Source organism: Pongo abelii, chromosome 13 (genome assembly GCF_028885655.2).
Source record: "Pongo abelii isolate AG06213 chromosome 13, NHGRI_mPonAbe1-v2.0_pri, whole genome shotgun sequence".
In the NCBI taxonomy this organism is placed as follows: Eukaryota; Metazoa; Chordata; class Mammalia; order Primates; family Hominidae; genus Pongo; species Pongo abelii.
In genome coordinates, this window is record NC_071998.2 from 102,456,182 (window position 1) to 102,482,150 (window position 25,969).

Sequence of the window (25,969 nt, forward strand, 5' to 3'; positions counted from 1 at the left end):
AGCTACTTGGGAGACTGAGGCAGGAGGACTGCTTGAACCCGGAAGGTAGAGGTTGCAGTGAGCTGAGATCACACCACTGCACTCCAACCTGAGTGACAGAGCGAGACTCCATCTCAAAAAAATAAAAATAAAAATAAAGAACATTACCGAATCAGCTGAACAAACTAGAATATGAACGATAAACATTTGATTTAAAAAACTGCATCCATGTTTACTACCTAAAGCTGACAACTGTAGTGTGGCACACTAAATAATTGAGGAACAAGGGGGCCTGACGTAAGCAACATACTTTCAAATGGTTCAGGAGAAAAATATGTATATAGAAGTCCAAATGACAAAGCAAATGGCACAAAATGTTAACAAATGATCCTGTGTAAAGTGTATACATATTGCAGAGTATTCTATGTACTGTTGTTTAAACTGTTCTCTAAGTTTGAAATTACTTTCAAATAACAATTTTGGAAAAATACTTGTCACGAAGATTTTTCTAAACTAGATGCTAAAATCCTGTTATAGTTCCAGATTTAAATATTCCAGTTAAGGGGTACACATGGAGTATATTAAGTAGCAGAGTCCAGTAGCTGTTTCAGAAATTTAGTTCCTAAGACAAGGTAGGAAATATTCGAAGCTCAGCAACTTAGCTTTAAAATTAGGACTCCCTCATCAGTTTTAGTTTACTACACTCACCTAAAGAATATGTGATTGATTTACAAGTTTCAAGCAGAATTTCAGCCAAAGCCTCAGGATCTGCATGTTCTTCTTCCAAAAGCATTAACCTATACAAATCAGAAAGCAAGGTACAAATGCTAATTATTAAGAAACAGTCTAAAACTTTCCTGTCACAATTTCTATCTGTATGTATCACTGTCACTTTAGCTACTAGTTTTTAAATGTATAAAAATTCCATTGATTATACATAAAATGCTGTGGGGAAGAACAAAATAAAAAACTGAGCCATGAAGCAATTTACCCCTGAAAAAAGGCATTCATTGATTGCAGGACTCCTAGCTGCACTTTCCACGTGCTGAGTTTTAGCCGTTCACACATCAATTTGCACAGCTCCTGACGATAACAACCTGGGAAAAAAAGACAAGGTGGGACAGAGCAGGAGACAGTATAAAAGAGCAAGAGATGGAATAAATGAGGGACAGACAGAGAGAGCAAGAGAAAGGCAGAGGGAAAGAGAAAGAGAGAAGGTGGGGAGGATAAGAGAGAGAAAAGCACGAAAAAGAGAAAACAATAAATACTTTTAATTAAAGCCATTGAAATTTCCCCAAAAACTTCAGCATGACTTTGTACTCAATCCCCAAACAAATTTCCTTGATCAGAAATTGCCCCCACAAAGGTGCAACATAATTGTTCACAAATATTCACTTTCAAGGCATATGGTTCTCCATGGAACTGAGAAAGCACTTTAACCACACTCCCTTTGCCCCTCAAAACTCCCTGAATGACAGCCACAGAAAGGAGAACTCTGGAGGCCAGAAGCTCCTCTCTAGATGCTCACAAGCTTCTGCAAATTGCAGGTTTACCAAGAGTCAATAGTGCTTCACTATAAACCTGTTATGCCAACTGCAACTGTAATTATAGTTATATAATTAGTATTATGCCAACCGATGAATTAGCAGAAAACTCAACAACGAAGTTATTTTTAATTACTGTAGGATTTAGCAGGGCTCAAACAAATGTAAAAATGGTGGGAGGCAATAAAAAATCTAGAATTCTGCACTAGGATTGTCTCATAAGAGCTTGAAATTTCTTTCTCTGTTTTAAAGAAACAAAACCCAGAAATTGTAGATATATATGAGAAGCCAATGTGTAACAGTTAAGTTCTTAAAGAAAAGGCCTTGGTTCTCAATAAATGCACATTTCTATTAACAACCTTCTATGTCTTATATTAAAATAAACTGCTTTACGTTTGTATCATCTTTCTCATTTAATTCCCTACTTTAGCTTTCTCTACCTATCAAGGAACAGTTAATAGTCTTTATGGCGTCATATTAGTGGACTTCCACTGCAGTCCATAACATAATATTAAGAAATAAAACCATTTGCAAATTTGTATCTTCTGGGAAACCCTTCCTATAAACACAGCAAATATATAAGTTCACACAAAGGATGACAGGGCTCAAAGAGAACCTTAACTGATTCTAGACATATCCAATCACAAATAATCAACAATACTTTTTATAACATTCAATAACATTGTGGCTGGGCATGGAGGCTCATACCTATAATCCCAGCACTTTGAGAGGGAGGCCAAAGTGGGAGGATCACTTGAGCCCAGGAGTTTGAGACCAACCTGGGCAACATAGCAAGACCTCACCTCTTCAAAAAAAAATTAGCTGGCGTCATGGCATGCACCTGTACACCCAAATACTTGGGAGGCTGACGCAGGAAGATCACTTCAGCCCAGGAGGTAAAGGCTGCAAGAACTGCACCCACTGCACTCCAGCCTGGGCAACAGAGCAAGGCCCTGTCTCAAAAAAAAAAAAGAATACTAAGATCTTCAGCAGGATGCACTGTAGGACCCAGCACAAGGCAAGCTTAAAGGGTAGCATCATCACTTCTTGGCCTTTTGGCTAAGATCAAGTGTAAAGGGTGGTATTATCCCAAGGTTAAGGCCCTGTCAGGGGACTCCAAACTAACTGCAACCTCATCCAATAATAAAGGTTTACTGTTTATTTTATCTTTGGGAAATACATGTCCAGTTCTGAAAATTGTCCAAATAGTAATGAGCTTTTCACTGAAACAGGGATTTCGGTTGCTTACTGAACACTTGGTAACAAGGCCATTCATTTCAGGATAAAGAGACCCTGCTAATAAACTTTGTGCATTCCTCCGAATAGAGCTATGATCATCAAGAAGATCAGTGGAACTCTTCTATCTAACTATCTGCATAAAATGTATCATGGTTATTGCAGGTGGAACTGTGCCCCCAAAATTCATGTTAAAATACTATCCCCCAGTACCTCAGAATGTGACTGTATTATTATTAAATAGAAGACAGAGCCTTTAAAGAGGTCATGTGAGTGGGCCCTAATCCAGCGCGTCTGGTGTCCTTATAGGAAGAAGTGATTAGGGCACAGAGACACCAAAGACCATGTGAAGACACAGGGAGAAGACAGCCATTCCCAAGCCAAGGAGAGAGGTCTCAGGAGAAACTAACCCTGCTGACGCCCTGATCTCGAAATCTCAGACTTCTATCCTCCAGAATTGTGAGAAAATAAATTTCTGCTAAGCCACCCAGTCTGTGATACTTTCTTACAGGAGCCCTAGCTGCAGCGGTACAATGATCAGTGAGATCATAGACTCATGTAGACAAAAAACTTTCACTGGATAATTCTCATTGTTAATCAATCAGGCTCGATAAGAAACAATAACTATAATTTGTCATACAGAAAATCTTCGCTCTCATTAAGTAACCTCTGGTTACAGCACTTCTTCAAATGTGGTTTCTGGTGCTTACGTTGGGTCTCCGCGTTTCGGGGCCAGGCTTTGCCCAGGCTTTCAAAGGCACCCAGCAGATATTCCAGCTGGAGCTCCTTTTCCTTCTCATTCTCCTCTTCATTTTTGGTTGTCCGGACCCCACTGCTTTCAAGTGAGTTCTAGGATATATCAAAGAAAAGAAAATGTAATATTTTCTTCTTCAAAGTTACAGGTATACTATTAAAGCTTTCAGGGTACCAACCAGGGCAGGAGATATTAACCAAGAGTTAAATGATAAATTCTCTACCATAAGCTTTCCTATTTACAACAAGAATTTATAACCAGAATACTGCATCTCTAATAAATTTAGGCAATACTTTACAGGAATCTGTAAACAAAAGCTAAAAAATACTGCATATGTAGTCTTTTGAGCATAACATGAAAAGACTTGCATTAGGATCAGATTTTAAAGATGGAAGAAACTCAGTAATGATCTAAATCCAAACTGTTTCTTGACAGAGAAACAGAGGCTAAGAGAAGCAACTGGTCCAGCTTGCTAGTGATGTAATCAACTTAAAACACAAATCTCCCAAATCCATATGCTATCACTATGTTTGTAATGGAAATTATTTAAATAGTCTTATTACTGAAAGAAAACAACTGCAAATTAGCAGCAATAATAAGAATGTTACTTAAAATATTTCATGTTTCACAAATAAATAGGGAAACCACACCCTTTTTTTTTTTTCTGGACCAGTGCCCAACTTTTAAAAATGAGTATTCCATTTTCCACGTGAAACCTGAGTCTATTTTTGACTCAAATCCTCCACTATATGGCAGAGGCAATTCACATGGCACACTGAGCTTCTTGCCTTTACTCTAGGATGGCTGGGGTGGCTTAGCTTATTAGACAAGGCAAAGCTTATTATGACATAAACTGTTCATTCACTACCAAATCCACTCTCCCCTTCTCCCACGGAGGGCAAATGGACACCCAGAATGAAGACTCAGTCTGCTGCCAGGTGTGGCTAAGTATTGACCAACGGGATGGATATAAGTCAAAGTGCCATCTAGCAGTGCCCAGGAACTCTCCTCAAGAGAGAACTGGCATGCCTACTGTGATCCTTCATTCTTGCTTCACCTCCTCTGCATTCCTGCCTGGAACACAAACACACTGTGGACCATGAGGATGATGACCACACCCTAGAAATGGCAGAGTTCAGAGCTGTAAAGAGCCGGAATACCTGAATGCTTTGTGATGCTCCCAACGCTTTGTGAGAAACATAGCGCTGACACCTTGTTTAAGGCCATATTTTGGAATTTCTCTGCTACTTGCAGCTAAACTAATCCTAATAATCAGGACATAGGGGAAAACAATTTTTTAACTTTTTCTTTTTAAAGTATAAACCAGAACTGAGGATACAGGTGGTATTACCTTCTTGATGAGAGGTACGACAATGTCAGAAAACTCCTGGAATCTGTCTTCTTTGGTGGCCTTCAAGACATCAGCTGCACAGCTGATTGCTACAATCTTGTATTTGAGATTCTCTTTGCTACATTCCTTCAGAACAGCTTGAAGAATTTCATTTGTGCTGGGTTGATTGGGCACAGACTTTTCCAGCTCTGCACTACAGGGTCCATACAAAAGCATCAGAAGTTAATGAAGGCTGCAGTTTTTGGGTTCAGTTTAAGAAATGGCATCTTCATTGAAAGAACATTTACCTGCAAGCTGTCACCACACAGGCAATGGCTTTCAATAGCTCCTCCTAAGGGGTTGAAAGATGAGGAAATACTATTAAGCCCAAACATGTCATTTACACTCTCTACACTATGATTACAATTACCTTAGGAATTTTTGATAACTATGACAACAAAAATTAACAATAGTCACCTTATCTTTAATGCATAATTTTAAGCACATCCACCAAGTTTTACTCCAAACCATGGATGCTGGATAATTATCTTCACCTCTATTTCATAGAAGCCTAAAGAACTGATTTGACCCAGGTCTCACAGAAAACAGTGTCAACCACAGAATTAGAACGATGTCTGACTCTCAGTCCAGTACTACTTCAGTCTTGCATGGGCCACTATGGACCTTTACAACATAAAGATCATTAGGTTACCACAGTCTCATGTTCCCCACTGAGTGTTCACTGTAAGAATCCTACTAAAGCCCTTGTGTAAAAAAATAACTTACTAATTCATAGGTCCCAGAGATGGGCATCTTTAGCCCCAGGTTTAGAGGCAGGCTACCTTGCTACTCTATTTCACATATGCCCAATCCTGATCTTTTTATGCCCAATCCTGATCTGTTCCTGAGGTCAACAGGTACAAAATGCTGACAAGCTGGTTTACGACGTAACCTGGAAAGCTGAATATGAAAAATGTATCTATGTCCAGCATTACTGTCCATTATGCAAGGCCACATTGGTTACAGTTTGAGAGGAAATACCACAGTTAATCAAGCAAGGTTTACCCAAAGCTTCCACTGTCTAGGAAATCTGGTTCACAAAAATAATCTATTGGAAGTTACACAAAACCAGATTGTTATTATTATGCGAAATGAAAGATGAAGTCAGAATCCCTTTAACTGGGCATGAATGGTTCCTTTACCTTTCCTGCCCACGTTCTTCCAGCCAGGCCTTGCAGCAATGCGGTCAGTATCATTCCAAGATACGGAGGTACTAGAGAGCTAGTCTGCTTTGCAATTGATGCCATGGCAATTGCACCTTGGGCTTTCATTTTCCAGGACTGAGACTGCAAAGCCTTCTGGGTAATAGTAATTAACTCCTGCAGGTATAATCGAATGCCACCAAAGGAACCTAGGAAAGCAAAATTAAAACAACTTTTAAGTGACAAGAAAAATTAACTGATTTTTCTAAACCTGAAAAAAAGTCAGTGACCAACAGTCTAAAAGCAGTGATTCTCAACTGTTAAAACACACCACTCTCTCAAAGGGAGAGAAAGTGTGTTGGTATTGTGACTTATTCTCACAATAGTAGAACTTTACGAACTTGGGTGCCCACAGGAACATATCACACAAATGGGCATCATCCATTAATATGCGACAAGGTGAAAAACACATTTAGAAAACTACTCTAAAATACTCTAAGGCCACATAAAATCACACTGTTAATTAAAAATGTAAAGCTCTCCTTGCTCACAGAGTTTATATTCTTTCACGTGGGCAGTGATGAATGAGTAAAGACAAAAATCCTGAGTGCCAACCTTGAGAACTCAGCAATTTGGATGGGTTTAAAACTAAATGGGATGAGCAATTTGGATGGGTTTAAAACTAAATGGGATGTGTATTAAGGTCCTGGGAAAGTAACTTCAGAGGAGTTTATGAATTATGAATGCAAGTAAAAAATTCTAGCTGTGATTCCTAAGAAGCAGGTTTAACTCAGGCCACACTACTAACCAGGTACATTTTCCTGCCACACTTCAGTCCATAAATTACATTCTTCTTTTTCAGATTTCTCCTCGTCAGCAATTTCATGCATGCCTAAAAATGCCAGAGGCAGGACTTCTTTTGCATGATTCTTTAATACATCAGGGCTGTATCGTCCAATAGCATGAATAGTCAAAGCACAAGAGGTCTTGTAGATAGGTTCTGAAAAGGAGAAACCAAAATCTTTATGATATTTATTGTTTTTAAGGGTAACTGTTCTAAACAGGCTATTGTTCAACTCATATAATAGCAAAACAAACAGGTAAAATCAATTAGAAATGTTTCTAGCAGGCTGGGTTGTGGTGGCTCACACCTGTAATCCCAGCACTTTGAGAGGCCAAGGTGAGCAGATAGCTTGAGCTCGGGAGTTTAAGACCAGCCTGGGCAACATGGCGAAACCCCACCTATACAAAAAATACAAAAATTAACCAGGCGTGGTGGCACGTGCCTGTAGTTCCAGCTACTCAGGAGGCTGAGACACAAGAATCGCTTGAGCCCAGGAGGCTGAGGTTGCAGTGAGCTGAGATAGCACCACTGAACTCCAGCCTCAGCGACAAAGCCAGACACCATCTCAAAAAAAAGAAAAGAAACAAATGTTTCTAGCAAATCACATAAAATCATGGAGGGTAAGACCTAATTTGTACTGTTTTATTGGGCTGTTATCATCCAAATTTAAAATGACATAAAACAGAAAAAGAAAGGTACCTTCTTTCTCCATATACCACCCATTGAGCTTCTGCAGGAGTTTTTCAGTGCTGCTATCCCGTGAGGTCTGAAAAAGAAACAATCCTAAGTATTTCTTTATAACTGTCAAAGAGTTTTATTTAACTAAGCAAGAAATTTAACTCACCCGAACTAAATGGCCCATGGCAAATGCACAAGATTTCTGAATCACACTGTTCCGATCTGTCAGGCCACTCAACAAAGCACTCATAAGTTTACCTACCAGAAATAAAGAGAAAAAAATCTGATACTTGGTTGACCAAATGTTCCACTCTGTTCCCAGAACCCAAACAAACCTAACCCTGTAATTAACATCTGATTTACTCCACAGTAGTTTAGATTTCTGAATGTTATATTTATATATCCATTTGCTTCCTTTCACCTGATATAAAGTTAAAATTAAACTAGAATATCGTGGAAAAAGTTGCAAAAATGAGAGCCAGGTATATAAAGAACACTAGTCCAGTCTAGAAGCCAATATAAGAAGAGAAAAATGCTGATGTAAAATCAGCTATCAATGGTAAGTCCTGTGGAATAGAGGATACTTTTACCTCCTTATACCACTAAGGAATAATCAAATGTTTATGAACAGTGAAAAGTTGCTAAACTTGATAAACTCTGCACCTCCTGCAGACAAAGAAATGAAGGAGTCAGGGGACTGAGGGGAGAAAAGGCACACAGCATCACAAGCAGGTTTGAATGATAAGTATTTTTCCTTTTTAAAACTCTGTCACACAAGACAGGGCTGTGCAAAAATATCACCACACATCACTTGACAAACTCACCTGAGTAAGGTGTTAGGTCCTGAGGACACTGAGTAGTTAATGACACAATGACACTGGCACAGCCGCCCTACAGGGTTACAAAAGCAAAGGTCTAAATCTGATGGTCACAATGTTCTACCTACCAAACCATTGGCTTAGGTGCCAAAAATTTAAACATATAAAATACATGAAGCCTAATACCCCCTCCAGGACTCAATACAGAAAAAGGAAAACTCTTAAACTAGTAATGCAGAGATTTTTTTTTAAAACCTCCAAGAGAAAGATGGGTGATCTCAGACATTGTGAAAAAGAAAGAAAACTGGTACAATCTTCTGGAAAAGTAAAATATGTCATCTTGTCCATCACTGTGCTAACATTTCCATTTCCAGAAATTTAACCAAATATCTTCAGGTGTGCCTGAAGATACTCATCACAGTGCTTTACTATTTTTTCAAAAACTGAAAACAAATCAGATGTTCCTTGATGGAGTAAAATAAATGATGTTACATCCATACAGTGGAGTATCATACGGCCATTAGAAGAGGACACTGCAGAAGACACATGTGCAGAAAAGACTGGAAGGAAACACTTCAAAATATTAACAGCAGTTATCTCTGTATGGCAAAATTCTGGACAATTTTTATTTTAACTTTCTCCTAATCTATAAATGCTAAAATTTTAAAATACCAGCAAGTGTTAATTTTGTCATAAGAAAAAATGTGAGTTATTAATTTGTTGTTAAAAGGGTGGTAGGGGGGTGTCTGATCCTTCAAAGATCTTGAAAACTAGGACATTTTTCTATTCAAACACTGCTGACCCCTCTGTGAAAAATGCAATTGCCACCTAAAACAATCCATGCCCTAATAACTGGATGTGCATTTCCATGAACCGCTAATGAATGACAACCCAGAGGATATGTACACGGCAACCAGAGAACAGAAATGATTCCACTAAATAAGTTAAGATAATACTTACTGGAACAGTTAGATGTTTTATTTCTTGAACCAGTTACATGTTTTCAGTTATCAGTGCAACCACAGAAATAAAATGGTTAGTGTATAATAATATTAGATTTTGTGGTAAAACATGAATTTCAAACATGATGGCTGTTATATCCTTATGGCCAAAACTAATGAAGATGCACATTTCCTCTTGTGGAAAGTACACTTACCTTAGTTCCAAGACCTACACCACTTCTGATCAGTTCACACAACCTAGGAACTAGCTCGCCCAGCACTGACACATCAAGGTATTGCAGGCACTTTTGAAAAAGGACAAATATAAAGGTAAGCCTTGGCAAATAAGTCAGGACCACATCTTCAATTAAAAACTGCCCTTGTCAAAAGTGTACCCACTGGATTTGACATGAAGTTGAAAAACCACTGTTTGCTTCTGCTCTGATTTCAATATTAAAACCACTATTGTACTACAAACAGAAAAATTATTCATCAGTGATTCAACACTAAAAACAAACAAAAAAATGAAAAACATCAATTTGCTAAAAAAGAAAAATAATGATTACTCAAGAATGAAGAATCTTTCTGGGCCTACTTCATCAATCCATGTTTAGTATAAAAAACCTAAACTAAATATTGATCTTCTACAGTGGGCCTACCCTACCAAACCCCCTCTAATGAGTCAACTTCTTAGATGAATTTTCCTATAAATTGCTGGCCTTTATTTTTGAAAATGCAATTAACATGTTTTCTATTACTAATGAATATAACTAAATGGTATTCACTAACTATTCCTATTTCTTTAAATTTTTATTTCCTCCCAATAATCCAGCTAAGACATAACATTCTTAGACCAAATTTTGGTAACAGTCCCCCAGCAGGCACTAAAAAATAGCTACTTCTCTTGACCAGTTTAACATAGTTTTTTGTACATTTCAGTTTTTTTAAGGGTTGGATCTATACCTTCAGAGTGCTACTAAAGGTACACATCTGCTTAGCAAACTAATTTCCAGTAAACACAATCATAGCTAACTAACCACTACAGGGAAGGCACAACAGGGTAACTTTACCAAGACTTCAGGAACTTTAGAAATCAGAACCTCAGAGTGCCAAGCAGCTCTTTACTGCAAATGCCTTCCTGTGACTAAAACAACATATTGACATTGCCCAATCTCTTCACCTACCTTTATGTTACCTACTTCATTAAATACCTCCAGCTTATAACTTTCCTAGTTCCTCCCAAAGATAACTATTAGACACAGGCACAAGTCTGAACCTTTCTAAATAGGCAGATCAAAAGACTACAGATGTAAATTTATAGAGAGCTCTTGATATGTTGTTGTCCCTTGTAATACAAATTTGGACCAACTGTTTCTGGTATTTGGGGAATTATTTATTCCACTTAGTAACAGAGAAGAAAAGAGAAATATACTAAGAAAAAACTGGAGTCACAACAGCTGCTTGACTCATCCCATAAATCTCTGCTTCATTTAACGTGGCCTGAAGACTTTGAAGAATTACACTTTCAGGTAAGCAAACAAACCCTCTCATTATTATTTAAGACACTCACCATGTTGATTGTTTCCATCATCGGAGAAGATTTGGCAGCACTAAGCCGAGCACTATCCATCGCAGCCTAAAGAAGAGAAATTAAAGTCACTCGGCACATTCAATTAATTAGGAATAATCCGCACAAACACCCATAAAAGACTTTCACTTCCAAACTAAAGAACTTAAAAAAATAATAATCCGTCGCTATAACAAAGGCAAACATGAAGTCCAACTCTAACTCAACTATTTACCAGGGGAACCAGCACCACACTACAGGTGAGAAATTCAGATAACAGTTAAGAAATTAGCATAATATGGCTCTGGGCAAGTCATCCAGCCTTCTTCAGCCTGAGGTTCTCAATACACTAAATAAAGGAACTGACTAAATAAATTTCTAAGGTTTTTAAAATTGTGTTTAAGCAGCAGAAAATTTTATACGTGCAGTTCTTTAACTTTGTAATCAACCTTCGTATCTACGAAGGTATTTTAATCTAACAACTGTGCTGAAGGAGAGGGATATGATAAAGGAGAAAAGTAAGGCATACACAAGTGACTTGCCTAGGGCTGCAAAGTTTAGACTAGAATTTACGTTTCCAAATTCTCAATGCTTAGTAAACATCCTACGGGCACCCAGGAAGGCGCAAGTCTACTGCTGAAAGACGGAAAAATAATGAATGAAGAAGAAACAGCAATATTAGAGGCAAACGGTAAAGAGAGTAAGTTATTAGAGAAGTTTAGGCAAGTTAAAGATCAAATAGTGAACAGAGGAAACATGTTGTATATAACAGGGTTTAACAGTTCCAATAAAAAAATAAAAAAACAAGTCAAATAGAAAAATAGACATGGAATATAAACACAATCACAGAAGAAATATAAATGACTAATACAATACGAAAAGGCAATGGACAATGCTAGGAAAAGAGTGCAAATCAGAAAAATGAGATTCTTGTTATCACACATACGCTGTTCAACAGTGCCAAAGGTAGTACAGAGGAAAAAAAGAACACTTAAAACCTTTGATGTTGCAAAACCTCTCCATCAAAAATTCAAAATCACCTCACTGTAGAACACTATGCATACATTAAAAAGAATATGTGTATAAATAGACATGACATACTGTTAATTTAAAAAATAAATCACAGAACAACATTCATAGTCTGATACTATTTTTAAATTTGTATGTTTGTTTGGTTTGGTAGCCTATGACTAAAAAGGAATTTGAGAGAAGGCACAGGAAACTTTTGACAGCAGGTGCTCCTCAGGGAATGATACTGTGGTGATGGGGAGACCTTCTATGGGATTACTTTCTATCCTTCTGTATTAACTTTTCACAATAAATATGTTTCATCTGAAGTTTTTAAAAATGACTCTGATCAGGCCAGGTGCAGTGGCTCACACCTGTAATCCCAGCACTTTGGGAGGCTGAGGTGGGCAGATCACGAGGTCAGGAGATCGAGACCATCCTGGCTAAAATGGTGAAACCTCGTCTCTACTAAAAATACAAAAAATCAACTGGGTGTGGTGGCACTCGCCTGTAATCTCAGCTACTCGGGAGGCTGAGGCAGGAGAATCGCTTAACCCGGGAGGCAGAGGTTGCAGTGAGCCAAGATGGCGCCACTGCACTCCAGCCTGGGTGAGAGTGAGACTCCGTCTCCAAAAAAAATAAAATAAAAATAAAAATGACTCTGATCAGAGACTAGGTGACTCCATTACACCTAAAAAGCAGAACGATTTTGAGATATGCCAAAGTCCAGGTGCAAATACTTTTGCTTACAGGTTGAGGGAGTCCATGGAAGGACTCTGAAGGTATAGATCCAAGCCCTAGCAAAATTAAAATATACAAAAAACCATGTTAAACAAATGTGAATTCATTTTTTAGATGGAAGTGTCAGTTTTCATCCAATTCACAAGACGGTGTATGAGCTGACAACCTCTCTCCAAAAATAGTAAAACACTGCATGTGGTGAGAGAGGGTGAGTTCTGGTAAGAAGAGTGACAGTGCCATTCAAATGAACCTCGGTATCTTCACAGGGCTCTTCCCTCATGATACTTACCAATATGCCTGTGCTATCCACTCACCTTTTCTTGCTCTGTCGCCCGGAGGCTCAAATAATTGAGAACTTGGGGCTCCAATACACTTAAGGACTCTAGCAGAGCTGGAATGAGTTTTGGTGCATGTGGTTTCAACATGGCTCCTGCACTTTTGCTGATCTTCACAAGGGTGTTAATGCTACAAACATATGCAACACAACTCCTGAGTCCTTTTAACAAAAGTGAGAAGACCTACAAATCTAACCATGAGGATGTTCTGCAGTTCACTGCATTAAAGCATATTTTCACATGGTTGCAAAGCCTGGTCTGGGCATTATTTTTTTTTAACTTTTATTAAAGAAACTTTCAAGCATATATAGAGGTAGGTAGAACGATAAACGAAGTAGGAAAAGCCTACCTTCATTAATAGTAGGAATGAAGTTCCATGTATTTATTTATAGTAGGAATTTATATTTATAGTGAAATTTTATGGTAGGAATTTATAGTAGGCATGAAATTCCATGTATTCTCCACCCAGTTCAACAATTAGCAACATTTGACCAATTTTGTTTCATTTATACCTCCTCCATACATACAGCCACTATTCCCCCCTGCCACTGTATTACAGTCATGTGCTGCATGAGACATTTCAGTCAACAACAACAGACCACAATGTCCAGCAGTGGTCCCATAAGATCATACAGGAATACCTTGGGGATACTGCAGGTTCTGTTCCAGACCACCACAATAAAGAAAGCCACATGAATTTTCTAGTTTACCAGTGCATATAAAAGTTTTGTTTATACTATATTGTAGTCTATTAAGTGTGCAACAGCATTATGTCTAAAATAAAGTACGTTAGTTAACTTTAAAATATCTTAATGTTACTGATCATCTCAGCTTTCAGCAAGTCATTATCTTTTTGCTGGTGGACGGTCTTACCTCAATGGTGATGGCTACTGACTGATCAGGGTGGTGTTTGCTGAATGCTGGCATGGCTGTCATAATTTCTTAAAATAAGTCAACAATGAAGTTTGCTGCATCAATCAACTCCTCCTTTCACAAAGTATTTCTTTGTAGCATGAAATGCAGTTTGATAGCATTTTACCCACATTAGAACGTCTTTCAAAGTTGGAGTCAATCCTCTCCAACCCTGTTGCTGCTTTATCAACTAAGTTTATGAAATATTCTAAATCCTTTGTGGTCATTTTAACAATGTTCACAGAATCTTCACCAGGAGTAGCTTGCATCTCAAGAAACCACTTTCTTTGCTCATCGATAAGCAACTCCTCTTCTGTTCAAGTTTTATCAGGAGATTGCAACAATTCAGTCACGTCTTCAGGCCCCACTTCTAATTCTACTTTTCTTACTATTTCCACCACATATGCAGTGACTTCCTCCAATGACATCTTGAACCCCTCAAAGTCATCCATGAAAGTTGGAATCAACTTCTTCTGAATTCCTATTAATGACATTTTGAATCATGAATGTTCTTAACAGCACCTACGATGGTAAACCCTTTCCAGAAGGTTTTCAATTTACTTTGCGCAGATCCATCAAAGGAATCACTATCAATGGCAGCTCTAGCCTTACAAAATATACTTCTCGAATAATAAGACTTGAAAGTCAAAATTACACCTTGATCCATGGGCTTTGGAATGCATGTTGTGTTTTGTTAATAGCCATGAAAACATTCATTTCCTTGTACCTCTCTATCAGAGCTCTCGGGTGACCAGGCACATTGTCAATGGGTAGTAATACTCTGAAAGGAATCTTTGTGGTTTTTGTTTGTTTGTTTTTTTGTTTTTTTTTTAGCAGTAGGCCTCAACAGCGAACTTAAAATACTCAGTAAACCATGCTGTTAACAGATAAGCTGTCATCCAGACTTTGTTGTTCCATTTCTAGAGCACAGAGCAGATTTAGCAGAATTCTGAAGGCTTTAGGATTTTCAGAATGGTAAATGAGCACTGGCTTCAACTTAGTCACCAGCTGCATTAGCCCCTAACAAGACAGTCAGCCTGGCCTTTGAAGTGTTGCAGCCAGGCACTGACTTCTCTCTAGCTATGAAAATCCTACATGGTATCTTTTGCCAACAAAAGGCTGTTTTATCTCCATTGAAAATCTGTTGTTGAGTGTAGATACCTTTATCAGTGATCTTAGCTAGATCTTCTGGATAACCTGCTGCAGCTTCTGTATCAGCAATTGCTGCTTCACCTTGCATCTTTATGTTATGAAGACAGCTTCTTTCCTTAAACCTCATGAGCCAACCTCTGCTAGCTTCCAACTTTTCTTCTGCAGCTTCCTTACTTCTCTTAGACTTCATAGAATTAAAGAGAGTTAGGGCCTCGCTCTGGATTAGGCTTTGGCTGAAGGGAATTTTGTGGCTGATTTGATCTTCTATCCAGAATATTCAAACTTTCTTCCTGTTAGCAAAAGGCTGTTTTGCTTTCTTATCATTTGTGTGTTGGCTAATATAGCACTTTAAACTTCGTTTAAGAACATTTCCTTTACATTCACAACTTGGCTGTTTGGCACAAAAGGCCTAGCTTTCAGCCTATCTCAGCTTTCGACATCCCTTTCTCACTAAGCTTAATCATTCCTAGCTTTCTATTTAAAGTGAGACACAGGCAACTCTTCCCTTCATTTAGACAGAGGGCATTGTGGGGTTATTAATTAGCCTAATTCCAATATTGTTGTGTCTCAGGGAATAAGACATTTGAGAAGAGGGAGAGAGATGGGGAACAGCTGTTCAGTGCAGCAATCAGGACACACACAACACTGACCAATTAAGTTCACCATCTTAAATGAGTGTAGTTCATACAACTCCAGAACAATTACAAAAGTAACATCAAAGATCACTGATCAGAGACCACCAAAACAGACATAATAGTAATGCAAAGTATGAAACACTGTGAGAATTACCAAAATGTGACATAGAGACATGAAGTGAACAGATTTGTGGCAACCCTGCATCAAGCAATCTAACTGCACCATTTTTCCAACTTCATGTTAATGCGTGCACACCCATGAAATCACCTAACGACACATTTCTCAGAAATATCCTTGTCACTAAGTGACGCATGACTGCATTTGAAAGCATATCCCTTAACTAAACTTCACTATGAATATCTAAAAGCAAAGGCTCTTTATCATAATCATAATACCATTTTCACTTTAAAAATATTAACGATTTTTTCATATCAAGTATCCAAATTTCTGTTTCATTAGCTTCTTAAACAGTTGGCATGTTTGAATCAGGATCCAAGCTCACTCACACATTGCAATCTACTGCATTTCTTAAATCTTTTTTAACAGTCTCCACTCTCCTCTTTTTTTCTTCTTTGTCCTCGTTGATTGTATTCCAGTCATGTCATTTAACATGTTCCTCTTTCCCCTGTACAGATCTACAGGCTCAACTAAGTTCACGTTCAATTTTGCCAACACACACACACACACACACACACACACAAAGAATCCTTCCTAGGCAATGCTGTGTGTGTCCTATTCCATCACATCACCATGCACTGGTTGTCTTTTTGTGCTGTGAGGAGTGATTGGTAGGTTCAGGTCTAGCTGCCCTGAATCATTATAAAGTTCTCGTCAGCCATTCACCCAGTGGATTTAGGGGCATCTAATGATCACTACTTAGATTATTTTACTGAGGAGAGCAAAAAGTTATACTTTTTTTTTTTTTTTGAGACAGAGTTTTGCTCTTGTTGTCCAGGCTGGAGTGCAATGGCGCAATCTGGGCTCACCGCAACCTCCGCCTCCCGGGTTCAAGTGACTCTCCTGCCTCAGCCTCCCGAGTAGCTGGGATTACAGGCATGCACCACCACACCTGGCTAATTTTTTTGTATTTTTAGTAGAGACGGGGTTTCTGCATGTTGGCCAGGTTGGTCTCGAACTCCCGACCTCAGGTGATCCGCCCACTTCGGCCTCCCAAAGTGCTGGGATTACAGGCATGAGCCACCGTGCCCAGCCAAAGTGACACTCTTAATTGCATCATGCCTTTGCATCTGTTAGGTGAGTCCTTCTAAAAAAAACTTTCTCTTATCAACTATCTACTTGCCATGAAATAGTGCTGGCACTATTATTAACAATTTGTTCTACTCTTAAGAGTGAAATAAAAATGGAACAGATAAAGTTCCTAGACAGCACTGTAGTTCAAAATCAAACAAAACATACAAACTAGAATCCTACACTATTGGTTTTAACTTAAAGTAGCCATATATTATATCTAAAAGTGTAAGTACATTTTCCGAATATTTCACCGTTACAAGTGGTAAACAGCTTCTCTTAAATCTAATAATCTGTGAAATATTACTAAATATTATAATGAACAAACATGCTCCTCAGGACCTACAGTTTAACAGGAAGATGTGCTTGTTGGGAGCAGAGGCTGATGACAACAGAACAACACGCTTGACTCAGAATGCTGGGCAAAAATAAGGTCTCATGAGAATGTTTCTGTGAAAATATTCTGACTCACAAGTTTTCACAAATGACCCAAGGGTCATTCTCCTAACCTCTTTCTCCATATTTTCCAGAATCTAACCTTGAAAGAAACACAATTTCTAGGAACTGAGCAAATCCAATACATTCATTTCATCAATGGATGCACACCTGAGGGCTCGAACTTCCGTCACGGGGCTCATCATTCCTTTGTCCAGAAGGCAAGGCAGAAGGGCAGCGATGGTTCTCTGGCCAGCTGCTCCCTTGGCAGGGTCACACATTTTCACACAGACCTCACATACAAAGAGCATGGATGTTAGTGAAAGTGACTGCTCATCCAATAAAGCATTCATCTGACAAAAGACTTTCTATTTCACATATCCAGAGAGAAGAATAAGTGAATCTACTTTCTCTGACACTACAGAGACACAGAGGAATGAGATCGGAGATTGAGTCCTAGGTCTGCCAAGAACTAAACAGAAAATTTGGTAACGCATTTCACTCTCTAAGCACTGGTCCTCCAATTTGTGAAATACAGAACAAAACAGATGATGATCAAATGAGAAAATATGTAAGAAAGCACTTTGAAAAACATTTAGGGCTGGGTGCAGTAGCTCACACCTATAAACCCAGCACTTTGGGAGGCTGAGGCAGGCAGATTGCTTGAGCCCAGGAGTTTGAGACCAGCCTGGGCAACATGAAGAGACTCTGTCTCTACAAAAAATATGAAAAATTAGCCAGGCATGGTGGCATACACCTGTGGTCCCAGCTCTCCAGGAGGCTGAGGTGGGAGGATCACCTAAGCCCGGGAGGTCGAGACTACAGTGAGTCGTGATCACGCCACTGCATTCCAGCCTGGGTGACAAGAGTGAGACCTTGTCTCAAAAAAAAAAAATTAAAATTAAAAATTAAATAAAGAAGTTTTGAAGTGTTATCATCATCATCAATAACGCTGGGTCACAGCACAATATAGTGGTCAAGATCACATCTGAAACAGGAAAACACCTGTATTTAAAACCTGGTTTTACTACTCATGTGACCTATGGCAAGGTTTGTGCAACTAGAATGTAAAGTTCCTGATATATCACAAAATCAAGTTCAAGTGGGAGATAATTTAGTTTCAAAAAGCTTTCCAACCTCACAGATATGAAAGGTAGCTTTATATATAAACACAGCAAAAGCAAGAGAAAAGACAGGTGTTGCTTGATCTGAGTGATGTGCTCTTCAGGGTTAAATCAAAGTTTTATCTTAATTTCACCATTTAAAGAGACCACAAGTATACTCTGTTCAACATACTAGCACTGCAGTGTTTACAGCACTCACTTTCTCATTCATTCTAAGAGTAGTGAACTACAACATGAAGCCAATTATACTGCAACTAAATGTCATTTCCTATGACAGTAAGTAAATCATTGTCATGGTCATCCAGAACCCTGCCCCACTCCATTCCCAATGTAAGACAGGGGTTTTCACCTTGCTCAGAGTTTTCAGAGCTAGTTCTGCTGCTTTTCGTACAGATTCCTAAAAATGACAAAAGTGTGACATCATACAAGTTAGAGAGTTTCACTATCATCTACTCTACAATTTGCAATTTAATTGCCTCAGGCCCTATAGAGATTGGTGGAAAATCTTACATTTCATATCACGTTAAAAAAATTGGTATCTCATCAGACTCTCTGCCCGTCAAGGAACACATTACCATGCCATACTATTAATTTTTAAACATTAACTGTAACCTATTTTGATCTTAAAAAATTTAGCTAGTAACAGTTGAGAAACTAAATGTATTATAAAAGTAAATACATAAAGATCTATGTGAGAATTCTGAAACACTTAAAAGCCTCCAATAAATAAAGCAAAAAGAAAGGTAAAACTGAAGTGCCTAATTTTAATAGTAAAATATCAAAATGCCTAAAATTAAGATTGCCCAAGAAAAATTCAGAGGAATTAGCCACATTACTTGAGAATAATTAATCCCATTTACAGAACTGATCAAAATACTGTTACTATGTCCAAAACTGTTATTTGTCCCTAATCCAATAGAATCACGAGATCTCTATTGAAAGAAGGTATACAGCCACCTTTTTTTTCCCTAAGTCTATTTAATTTAGATCTAAGGATACCCAACCTTGCAACTTCACAGACACATTAAGGCTGAAACTTTGGAAGAAAACGTTGGTCTCTTAAAATTATCTGGAAATGAAATTTTGACATACACAACATAAACATTTTAATAATTCCAATTTAACTTTTTGTATACATAAATGCTGATTTATTTCTATAATACCTTGATATCATCTTGTACTCTAAAAAGCGTTTCCCAAATTTCTGGAAGTTTATCAATGATGTCATCTAAGGGTCTTCCTCTCAATAAATCATTCAAAGCTAAACAGCTGAAAATTAAAATTTCATTTCAATATATGATGAAGAAGGTCAGTATTTTACTATGAAACATTTATACTAAAAAAGAATACAGATTCTGCCTCTAATTCGAGTTCTCATCCCCTCACCCCAAAACAGCAATGACTTCTCTCCAGGTGCCTCAAATATACCATATATATATAGAATTTACAATTACAAAATGTTTGTTTCCCACAACTATAATACAATCCCTTTGAGATGACACATCGTTTTTTATTCACCAGTGTGCCCCCAGGGCCTAGCACACGGCCATGTTCACACTGGGCACCGAATGAATCTAACTTGTATACAGAAATGCTATACTATAAAGTCATGACAGTACAAAAATACATCTTGGTGTCTACCAATTTAACAGGTAATCTTCAACTTCTTTGATTTCATACTTATATAAACTATGACAATTTAGGAAAATCATTGACCAAAGCTTAAACAGTTAAAGAAAAATAACTATCTAATGTAGCCAACAAGAAATATGCTTTTTGGTAGTTTTTGTTTTGCTTTGTTTTGAGAGAGAGTCTCATCTCACTCTGTCGCCCAGGCTGGAGTTCAATGGCACAATCTCGGCTCACTGCAACCTCTGTCCCCTGGCTGGGTTCAAGCGATTCTCCTGCCGCAGCCTCCCATGTAGCTGGGATTACATGCACATGCCACTGGGCCCAGCTGATTTTTGTATTTTTAGTAGAGACAGGGTTTCACCATGTTGCCCACGCTGGTCTTGAACTCCTCACCTCAGGTGATCCACCCACCTCAGCCTCCCCGTGGGCTGGGATCACAGGTGTGAGCCACCACGCCCGGCCAGCTTTTTAGTAGTTTTAATTTATTCCTTTTGCACAAAGTATAAAACCTAGAAATTTTGAAGGGAAAAAAATTCAGTTTTATTTGACCAAACTTATATTCCTAAAAATGGTACCTGGATTCTCGAACTCGCCACGTATTGCTTGTAAGGTTCTTAACCAAATCTTGAAGAATTTCTTTCAAATATTTATCCACCTAATGAAAGCAAAAGGATAAAATTTAAAATGCAAAATCCATCAATAATCAAATTATTCAACTCTTAACCACACTGGTTAACCACACTTAACCACACTGACCATGATTCTATATTTTACAGCCTCCATGTCTCTCTAGGCCACTCAGCCCACAAATCTCTTCCCACTTTGGTCGCTATAAAGCTGCCAGGTAATCATTTTAAAATGTACTTTTGATGCTCTTACTTTCCTCAGCGCATCAGAATGAAGTCCATTCACCCAGGCATGCACACAAAGCCTTCCATGACTCATCCAGACCCAAAAGTACCATATTCAAGTCTCACCTCCATTCCTTGGCACATGCCACCTCTCCCTACAATCCCCTTCCCAGGTCCTACTTGCTTGGCTAACTCCTACTTGTCCTTCAAGGTTCATATTAGCCATTCTTTCTCAGAGAAGATTAACTTGGGTACTCTCCTCTCTGTTCCCATAGCACCTTCTGAAGAAGCATCACACAAAATCATACAATAACTGCACTATTTCACTATACTGGAGACCCTCAAGGGGGTGGGGTGCAGTTATTGTACAGGACAGTGCAGTTATTGAAGGACAGAGTCTCACTCATAAGTGCAGTTATTAAAGGACAAAGTCTCACTCATCATCAGTGCAGTTATTAAAGGACAGAGTCTCACTCATCATCAGTGCAGTTACTGAGGGACAGAGTCTCACTCATTGTCAGTGCAGTTACTGAGGGACAGAGTCTCACTCATTGTCAGTGCAGTTATTGAGGGACAGAGTCTCACTCATCGTCAGTGCAGTTACTGAGGGACAGAGTCTCACTCATCATAAGTGCAGTTATTGAAGGACAGAGTCTCACTCATCGTCAGTGCAGTTACTGAGGGACAGAGTCTCACTCATCGTCAGTGCAGTTACTGAGGGACAGAGTCTCACTCATCATAAGTGCAGTTATTGAAGGACAGAGTCTCACTCATCGTCAGTGCAGTTACTGAGGGACAGAGTCTCACTCATCGTCAGTGCAGTTACTGAGGGACAGAATCTCACTCAACATCAGTGCAGTTACTGAGGGACAGATTCTCACCATCGTCAGTGCAGTTACTGAGGGACAGAATCTCACTCATCGTCAGTGCAGTTACTGAGGGACAGAGTCTCACTCATCGTCAGTGCAGTTACTGAGGGACAGAGTCTCACTCATCGTCAGTGCAGTTACTGAGGGACAGAGTCTCACTCATCGTCAGTGCAGTTACTGAGGGACAGAGTCTCACTCATCGTCAGTGCAGTTACTGAGGGACAGAGTCTCACTCATCATCAGTGCAGTTATTGAAGGACAGAGTCTCACTCATCGTCAGTGCAGTTACTGAGGGACAGAGTCTCACTCATCGTCAGTGCAGTTACTGAGGGACAGAGTCTCACTCATCATCAGTGCAGTTATTGAAGGACAGAGTCTCACTCATCGTCAGTGCAGTTACTGAGGGACAGAGTCTCACTCATCGTCAGTGCAGTTATTAAGGGACAGAGTCTCACTCATCGTCAGTGCAGTTATTAAGGGACAGAGTCTCACTCATCGTCAGTGCAGTTATTGAGGGACAGATTCTCACTCATCATCAGTGCAGTTATTGAGGGACACAGTCTCACTCATCATTAGTGCAGTTATTGAGGGACAGGGTCTCACTCATCTTTTTATCCCCAGTACCATACCCAGTGCCTGGTTCATGACTGTTCAGAATGAAAGATGAGTTCTACTTTTTAAGCCTCTGTTCTGTTTTGATATACACTTAGCAACTTGGTAATAATGACAAAACAATAGTAGAATGCTGACATTCTCAAAAATTTACGGCTTTTCCACTTTTATAGGTAGGAAAAGTTTTGTTATCCTTACTTATATGTAAGAAAACCAAGACAAAGAGGTAAATAACAAACTGATGTCTTCCTATGTCTGCTTCTCTCAACATTCTCCCTGGATGATCTCATCCACACTTGTGGCTTAATCCTTTCACTTATAGAGATGACACTCACGTCTCAAGGGTCTAGGCCTGTGTCCTGAGCTCAGACCTACAAAGCCCATTGGCCTATTAGATCTTGGCTGACCCAAAAGTGCCACATGTTCTTCTGGAGCAAGCAAAACTCATTGAGTCTTCAAAGCTGAACCCTCAAGTACCTACCACCAAGAATAGAAACATATTCAACCTAGTACCAGATAGGAGAGACAGGAAGGGGCCACATTACGGGCAGGGACTTGTAAGACATAGTAAGGATCACAGAATTTATTTAAAGTGAGCTGTAAAGCTACTAAAGGATTTTAACCCAAAATGGCACAATCTAACTTGCATTTTTAAAATCACTTTTGCTACTATGTAGGTAATTAAATGAAGAAAGGCAAAGAGAAAAAAAAAAGACGATGATGACCTATTCATCAGTAAAGAATTAGGGAAAGAAGAGAGTAGATTCAAGGAATACTTTGGAAGCAGAATCAACAGAATTTGCTACTAGATTCAACTGGGGGTGGTGGTGAGACACAGATCAAAATAAAGTATGACGCCAAGTTTTCTGGCAAATAGGTGAACAGTGAGAATAGAGGGGGAAGGTTATTTTTTAAGTCCTGTTCTGGGCATGTTGGGTTTATGGTATTCTGAAACAACACTGAAGTGAAATTTTCAAGTAAACAGTAACATATGCATGTCTAAAGTGCAAGTGACATCTGGACCAAAAGTTTAAGGTTGGGAACTTTCACAATAAAGATGAATTTATATGCCTTGGAACTGACTGATATAGAGAAGGCTCAGAGAGCAAAAGATACTCAGAGACAAGCCCTGAGAAATCTTAATATCTAAAAGTGGGATAGAACATGATTAACAGCCAGATGAGAGGACACCAACAGAGAAAACAAAATGGCAATTGCCTGCTTCCTTGTCTGTCTCCCCAACTAACTGAATTCATTAGAGATGGGACTATGACCCATTCTCCATTGCATCAACAGTCCCTGTCCACATTTACTATTCCATTTGTGGGAATATATAATCATTTCCTTAACCATCTTCCCAGTGGACATTTATATTGTTTCCATTTTGGAGATTTCAATAAATGTTGCCATACACATCTTTGATACCTTGAAAGAAGGAAGAAAGCATGGAATGAAAGACAATTTATTTGTTTAAACAAGTAAGCATAAAAAGTAGAAAGGAAGATGGGCACTGGGTTTAAATCTTATGCATGACCTTGGACACTCTACAGTGTTTTCCTAACACAGGGGTTCACAGATACTTACCATGGATTTGTCAGTGACCAACGCATTCCAAATACTTGTCATGGCCTGTCGAATGCCAAGGTTGGGATCAAACTGGTAACGATAAAGTCGAGGAACTAGCTGAGGCAGAAAAGGAGCCAGCTGCTCTCCAGCTCTGGTAGCAATTACATTAAAACCAAAAGCAGCACCCTAAAAATAATAGGCTGAAGTGACTCAGATGCACCCATTATAGTAAAATATTAACATAGCAAAAAATTCTCCCTCCCAAACTTATGCCTAAATACAGCCTGATTTATTGGGCTTTCCAATCAATAGCAGCTTTGTGGGGTTCAGCTTTCTCATCAGGCACAGACTTTCACAAAATGCACTATATATCATCTGCCACTGTCTGCCAATGTAGCATGTTTGGTTTGCAGGAAAAAAATAAATAATTGTCCAGTGATAGCAACTTACCTTCCTAGAGTTCCACATTGCATGATGGTTGGCTAAATTCATAAATTTATACACCAGATCTGGCTGGCTAAGATCACTTGCCAGAGAACAAAGTTCCTTGTAAGTAGAAAGGCCCTGACTTGGAAACAAAGAAAAAGAGGTAGACAATAATATACTTCTCTCTCTCCAGCCTAAAAAATTACATCATCAATATTACTAGGACATATTAAAATCAAATTTTCACTCAATTTCTAATATTGAGTTATCTTATCACCATGGAGACAGAAAACAGGTTGGGAAGAATATAAAAAGTCACTTAATTCAACTATTAGCAATTCCTAAGCCCCTCTACATTGCTGCTGATAAATGACCTAAACGCACGTCTAAGTCCATAGATGTGGTCCCCTCACCACCTGGGGATGCAACTCAATAATTCTTCATTATGTTATGCATAATCTCACATGATCATAAGAGAGTCACTGGAAGACAACACCTGCCTTCCCTAAGTCTTTTCTAAGCTAGACCACCCTAATTCTGATTAACTTGAGTCTTGTTAACTTTCCTCTGAACAAATAATATTGGCTCAAATATCTAATTGTTTTGTTATTTTGTAAAATGTAAGCACTTTTTAAAAAACTTAGAAGGAGTCTACAAGGAGAGTAAGTAGAATGAAAACAACTTTTGATGTGATAACACTGTACTGTGGGGGAACGTCAACGACGGAACTGCAGCTTTCTCCTGTTGCAGACAACAATGAAGCAGGCTCGTGTGTGACACCACAGCAAGGCCCTGCAACCAGCAAAGATTTGCCTAACGATCCGTAGAAATAAAGCATGATAAAATAAAGGAGGTCAACCTCAAGGAATTTATTTTAAATGCTAAAGTAGTGGCCTCTAAGATAAAGAATTACACCCACCCAAAACTAGCGGCAGTGGGTGCACCTAGCAATGCTTCCAGGTGTTCCGCAGGACTCAGCTGCCTGAGAGCTGACAGCTCTTGGCCTAGTCAGTCTCCCACAACTGCCCTTAAAGCTCAACATCATGGGCTCCCACGCAGCAGCCCACCACCAATGGCTGGTCACTAAGAGGACATAAAGGGCCAGGCTCTGTGCCTCAAAGCAGAAGAACTCCGAAAGGCCACCCATGCCAGCTCAGAGCTCCTCAAGAGGCCGGTATCCACTGAAACGATGGTAGCAGTTCTGCCCCTCCCTCAGTCATAGGCCCTATCCTGCTTCATCATCCCCCCAAAGTGACCCCTAGGGCACTCCCCAGTAAATTTCCCACACAGAAATCTATCTCAGAGTTTGTTTCCCAGGACACTTAATTTAAGACATCAGCCTGCCGGGCACGGTGGCTCACGCCTGTAGTCCCAGCACTTTGGGAGGCCGAGGTGGGTGGATCCCCTGAGGTCAGGAGTTCGACACCAGCCTGACCAACATAGTGAAACCCCGTCTCTACTAAAATACAAAAATTAGCCAGGCGTGGTGGCAGGTGCCTGCAATCTCAGTTACTTGGGAGGCTGAGGTA

At 39.1% G+C, this 25,969-nt stretch overlaps 1 protein-coding gene and 1 pseudogene across 4 annotated transcripts in view; one reads left to right on the plus strand and one right to left on the minus strand.

The window, feature by feature from the left end:
* Window positions 1-25,969, minus strand: part of ECPAS (Ecm29 proteasome adaptor and scaffold) — a 122,101-nt gene that overhangs the window by 3,697 nt on the left and 92,435 nt on the right. For all 4 annotated transcript variants that reach the window (XM_024252121.3, XM_063714360.1, XM_009244745.4 and 1 more), the window contains 19 exons: window positions 24,465-24,582; window positions 24,033-24,200; window positions 20,692-20,771; window positions 19,648-19,753; window positions 18,834-18,881; window positions 17,532-17,653; window positions 12,957-13,107; window positions 10,897-10,962; window positions 9,542-9,631; window positions 8,392-8,458; window positions 7,734-7,825; window positions 7,589-7,655; window positions 6,854-7,045; window positions 6,046-6,254; window positions 5,152-5,195; window positions 4,865-5,057; window positions 3,470-3,608; window positions 971-1,076; window positions 688-776 (listed from right to left, as the gene is read on the minus strand). In XM_024252121.3, coding sequence (XP_024107889.2) covers window positions 688-776; window positions 971-1,076; window positions 3,470-3,608; window positions 4,865-5,057; window positions 5,152-5,195; window positions 6,046-6,254; window positions 6,854-7,045; window positions 7,589-7,655; window positions 7,734-7,825; window positions 8,392-8,458; window positions 9,542-9,631; window positions 10,897-10,962; window positions 12,957-13,107; window positions 17,532-17,653; window positions 18,834-18,881; window positions 19,648-19,753; window positions 20,692-20,771; window positions 24,033-24,200; window positions 24,465-24,582 — 2,147 coding nt within the window. The remainder of the gene's footprint in view (window positions 1-687; window positions 777-970; window positions 1,077-3,469; window positions 3,609-4,864; window positions 5,058-5,151; window positions 5,196-6,045; window positions 6,255-6,853; window positions 7,046-7,588; window positions 7,656-7,733; window positions 7,826-8,391; window positions 8,459-9,541; window positions 9,632-10,896; window positions 10,963-12,956; window positions 13,108-17,531; window positions 17,654-18,833; window positions 18,882-19,647; window positions 19,754-20,691; window positions 20,772-24,032; window positions 24,201-24,464; window positions 24,583-25,969) is intronic.
* On the plus strand, window positions 2,563-2,777 carry LOC112135080 (U2 spliceosomal RNA; annotated as a pseudogene).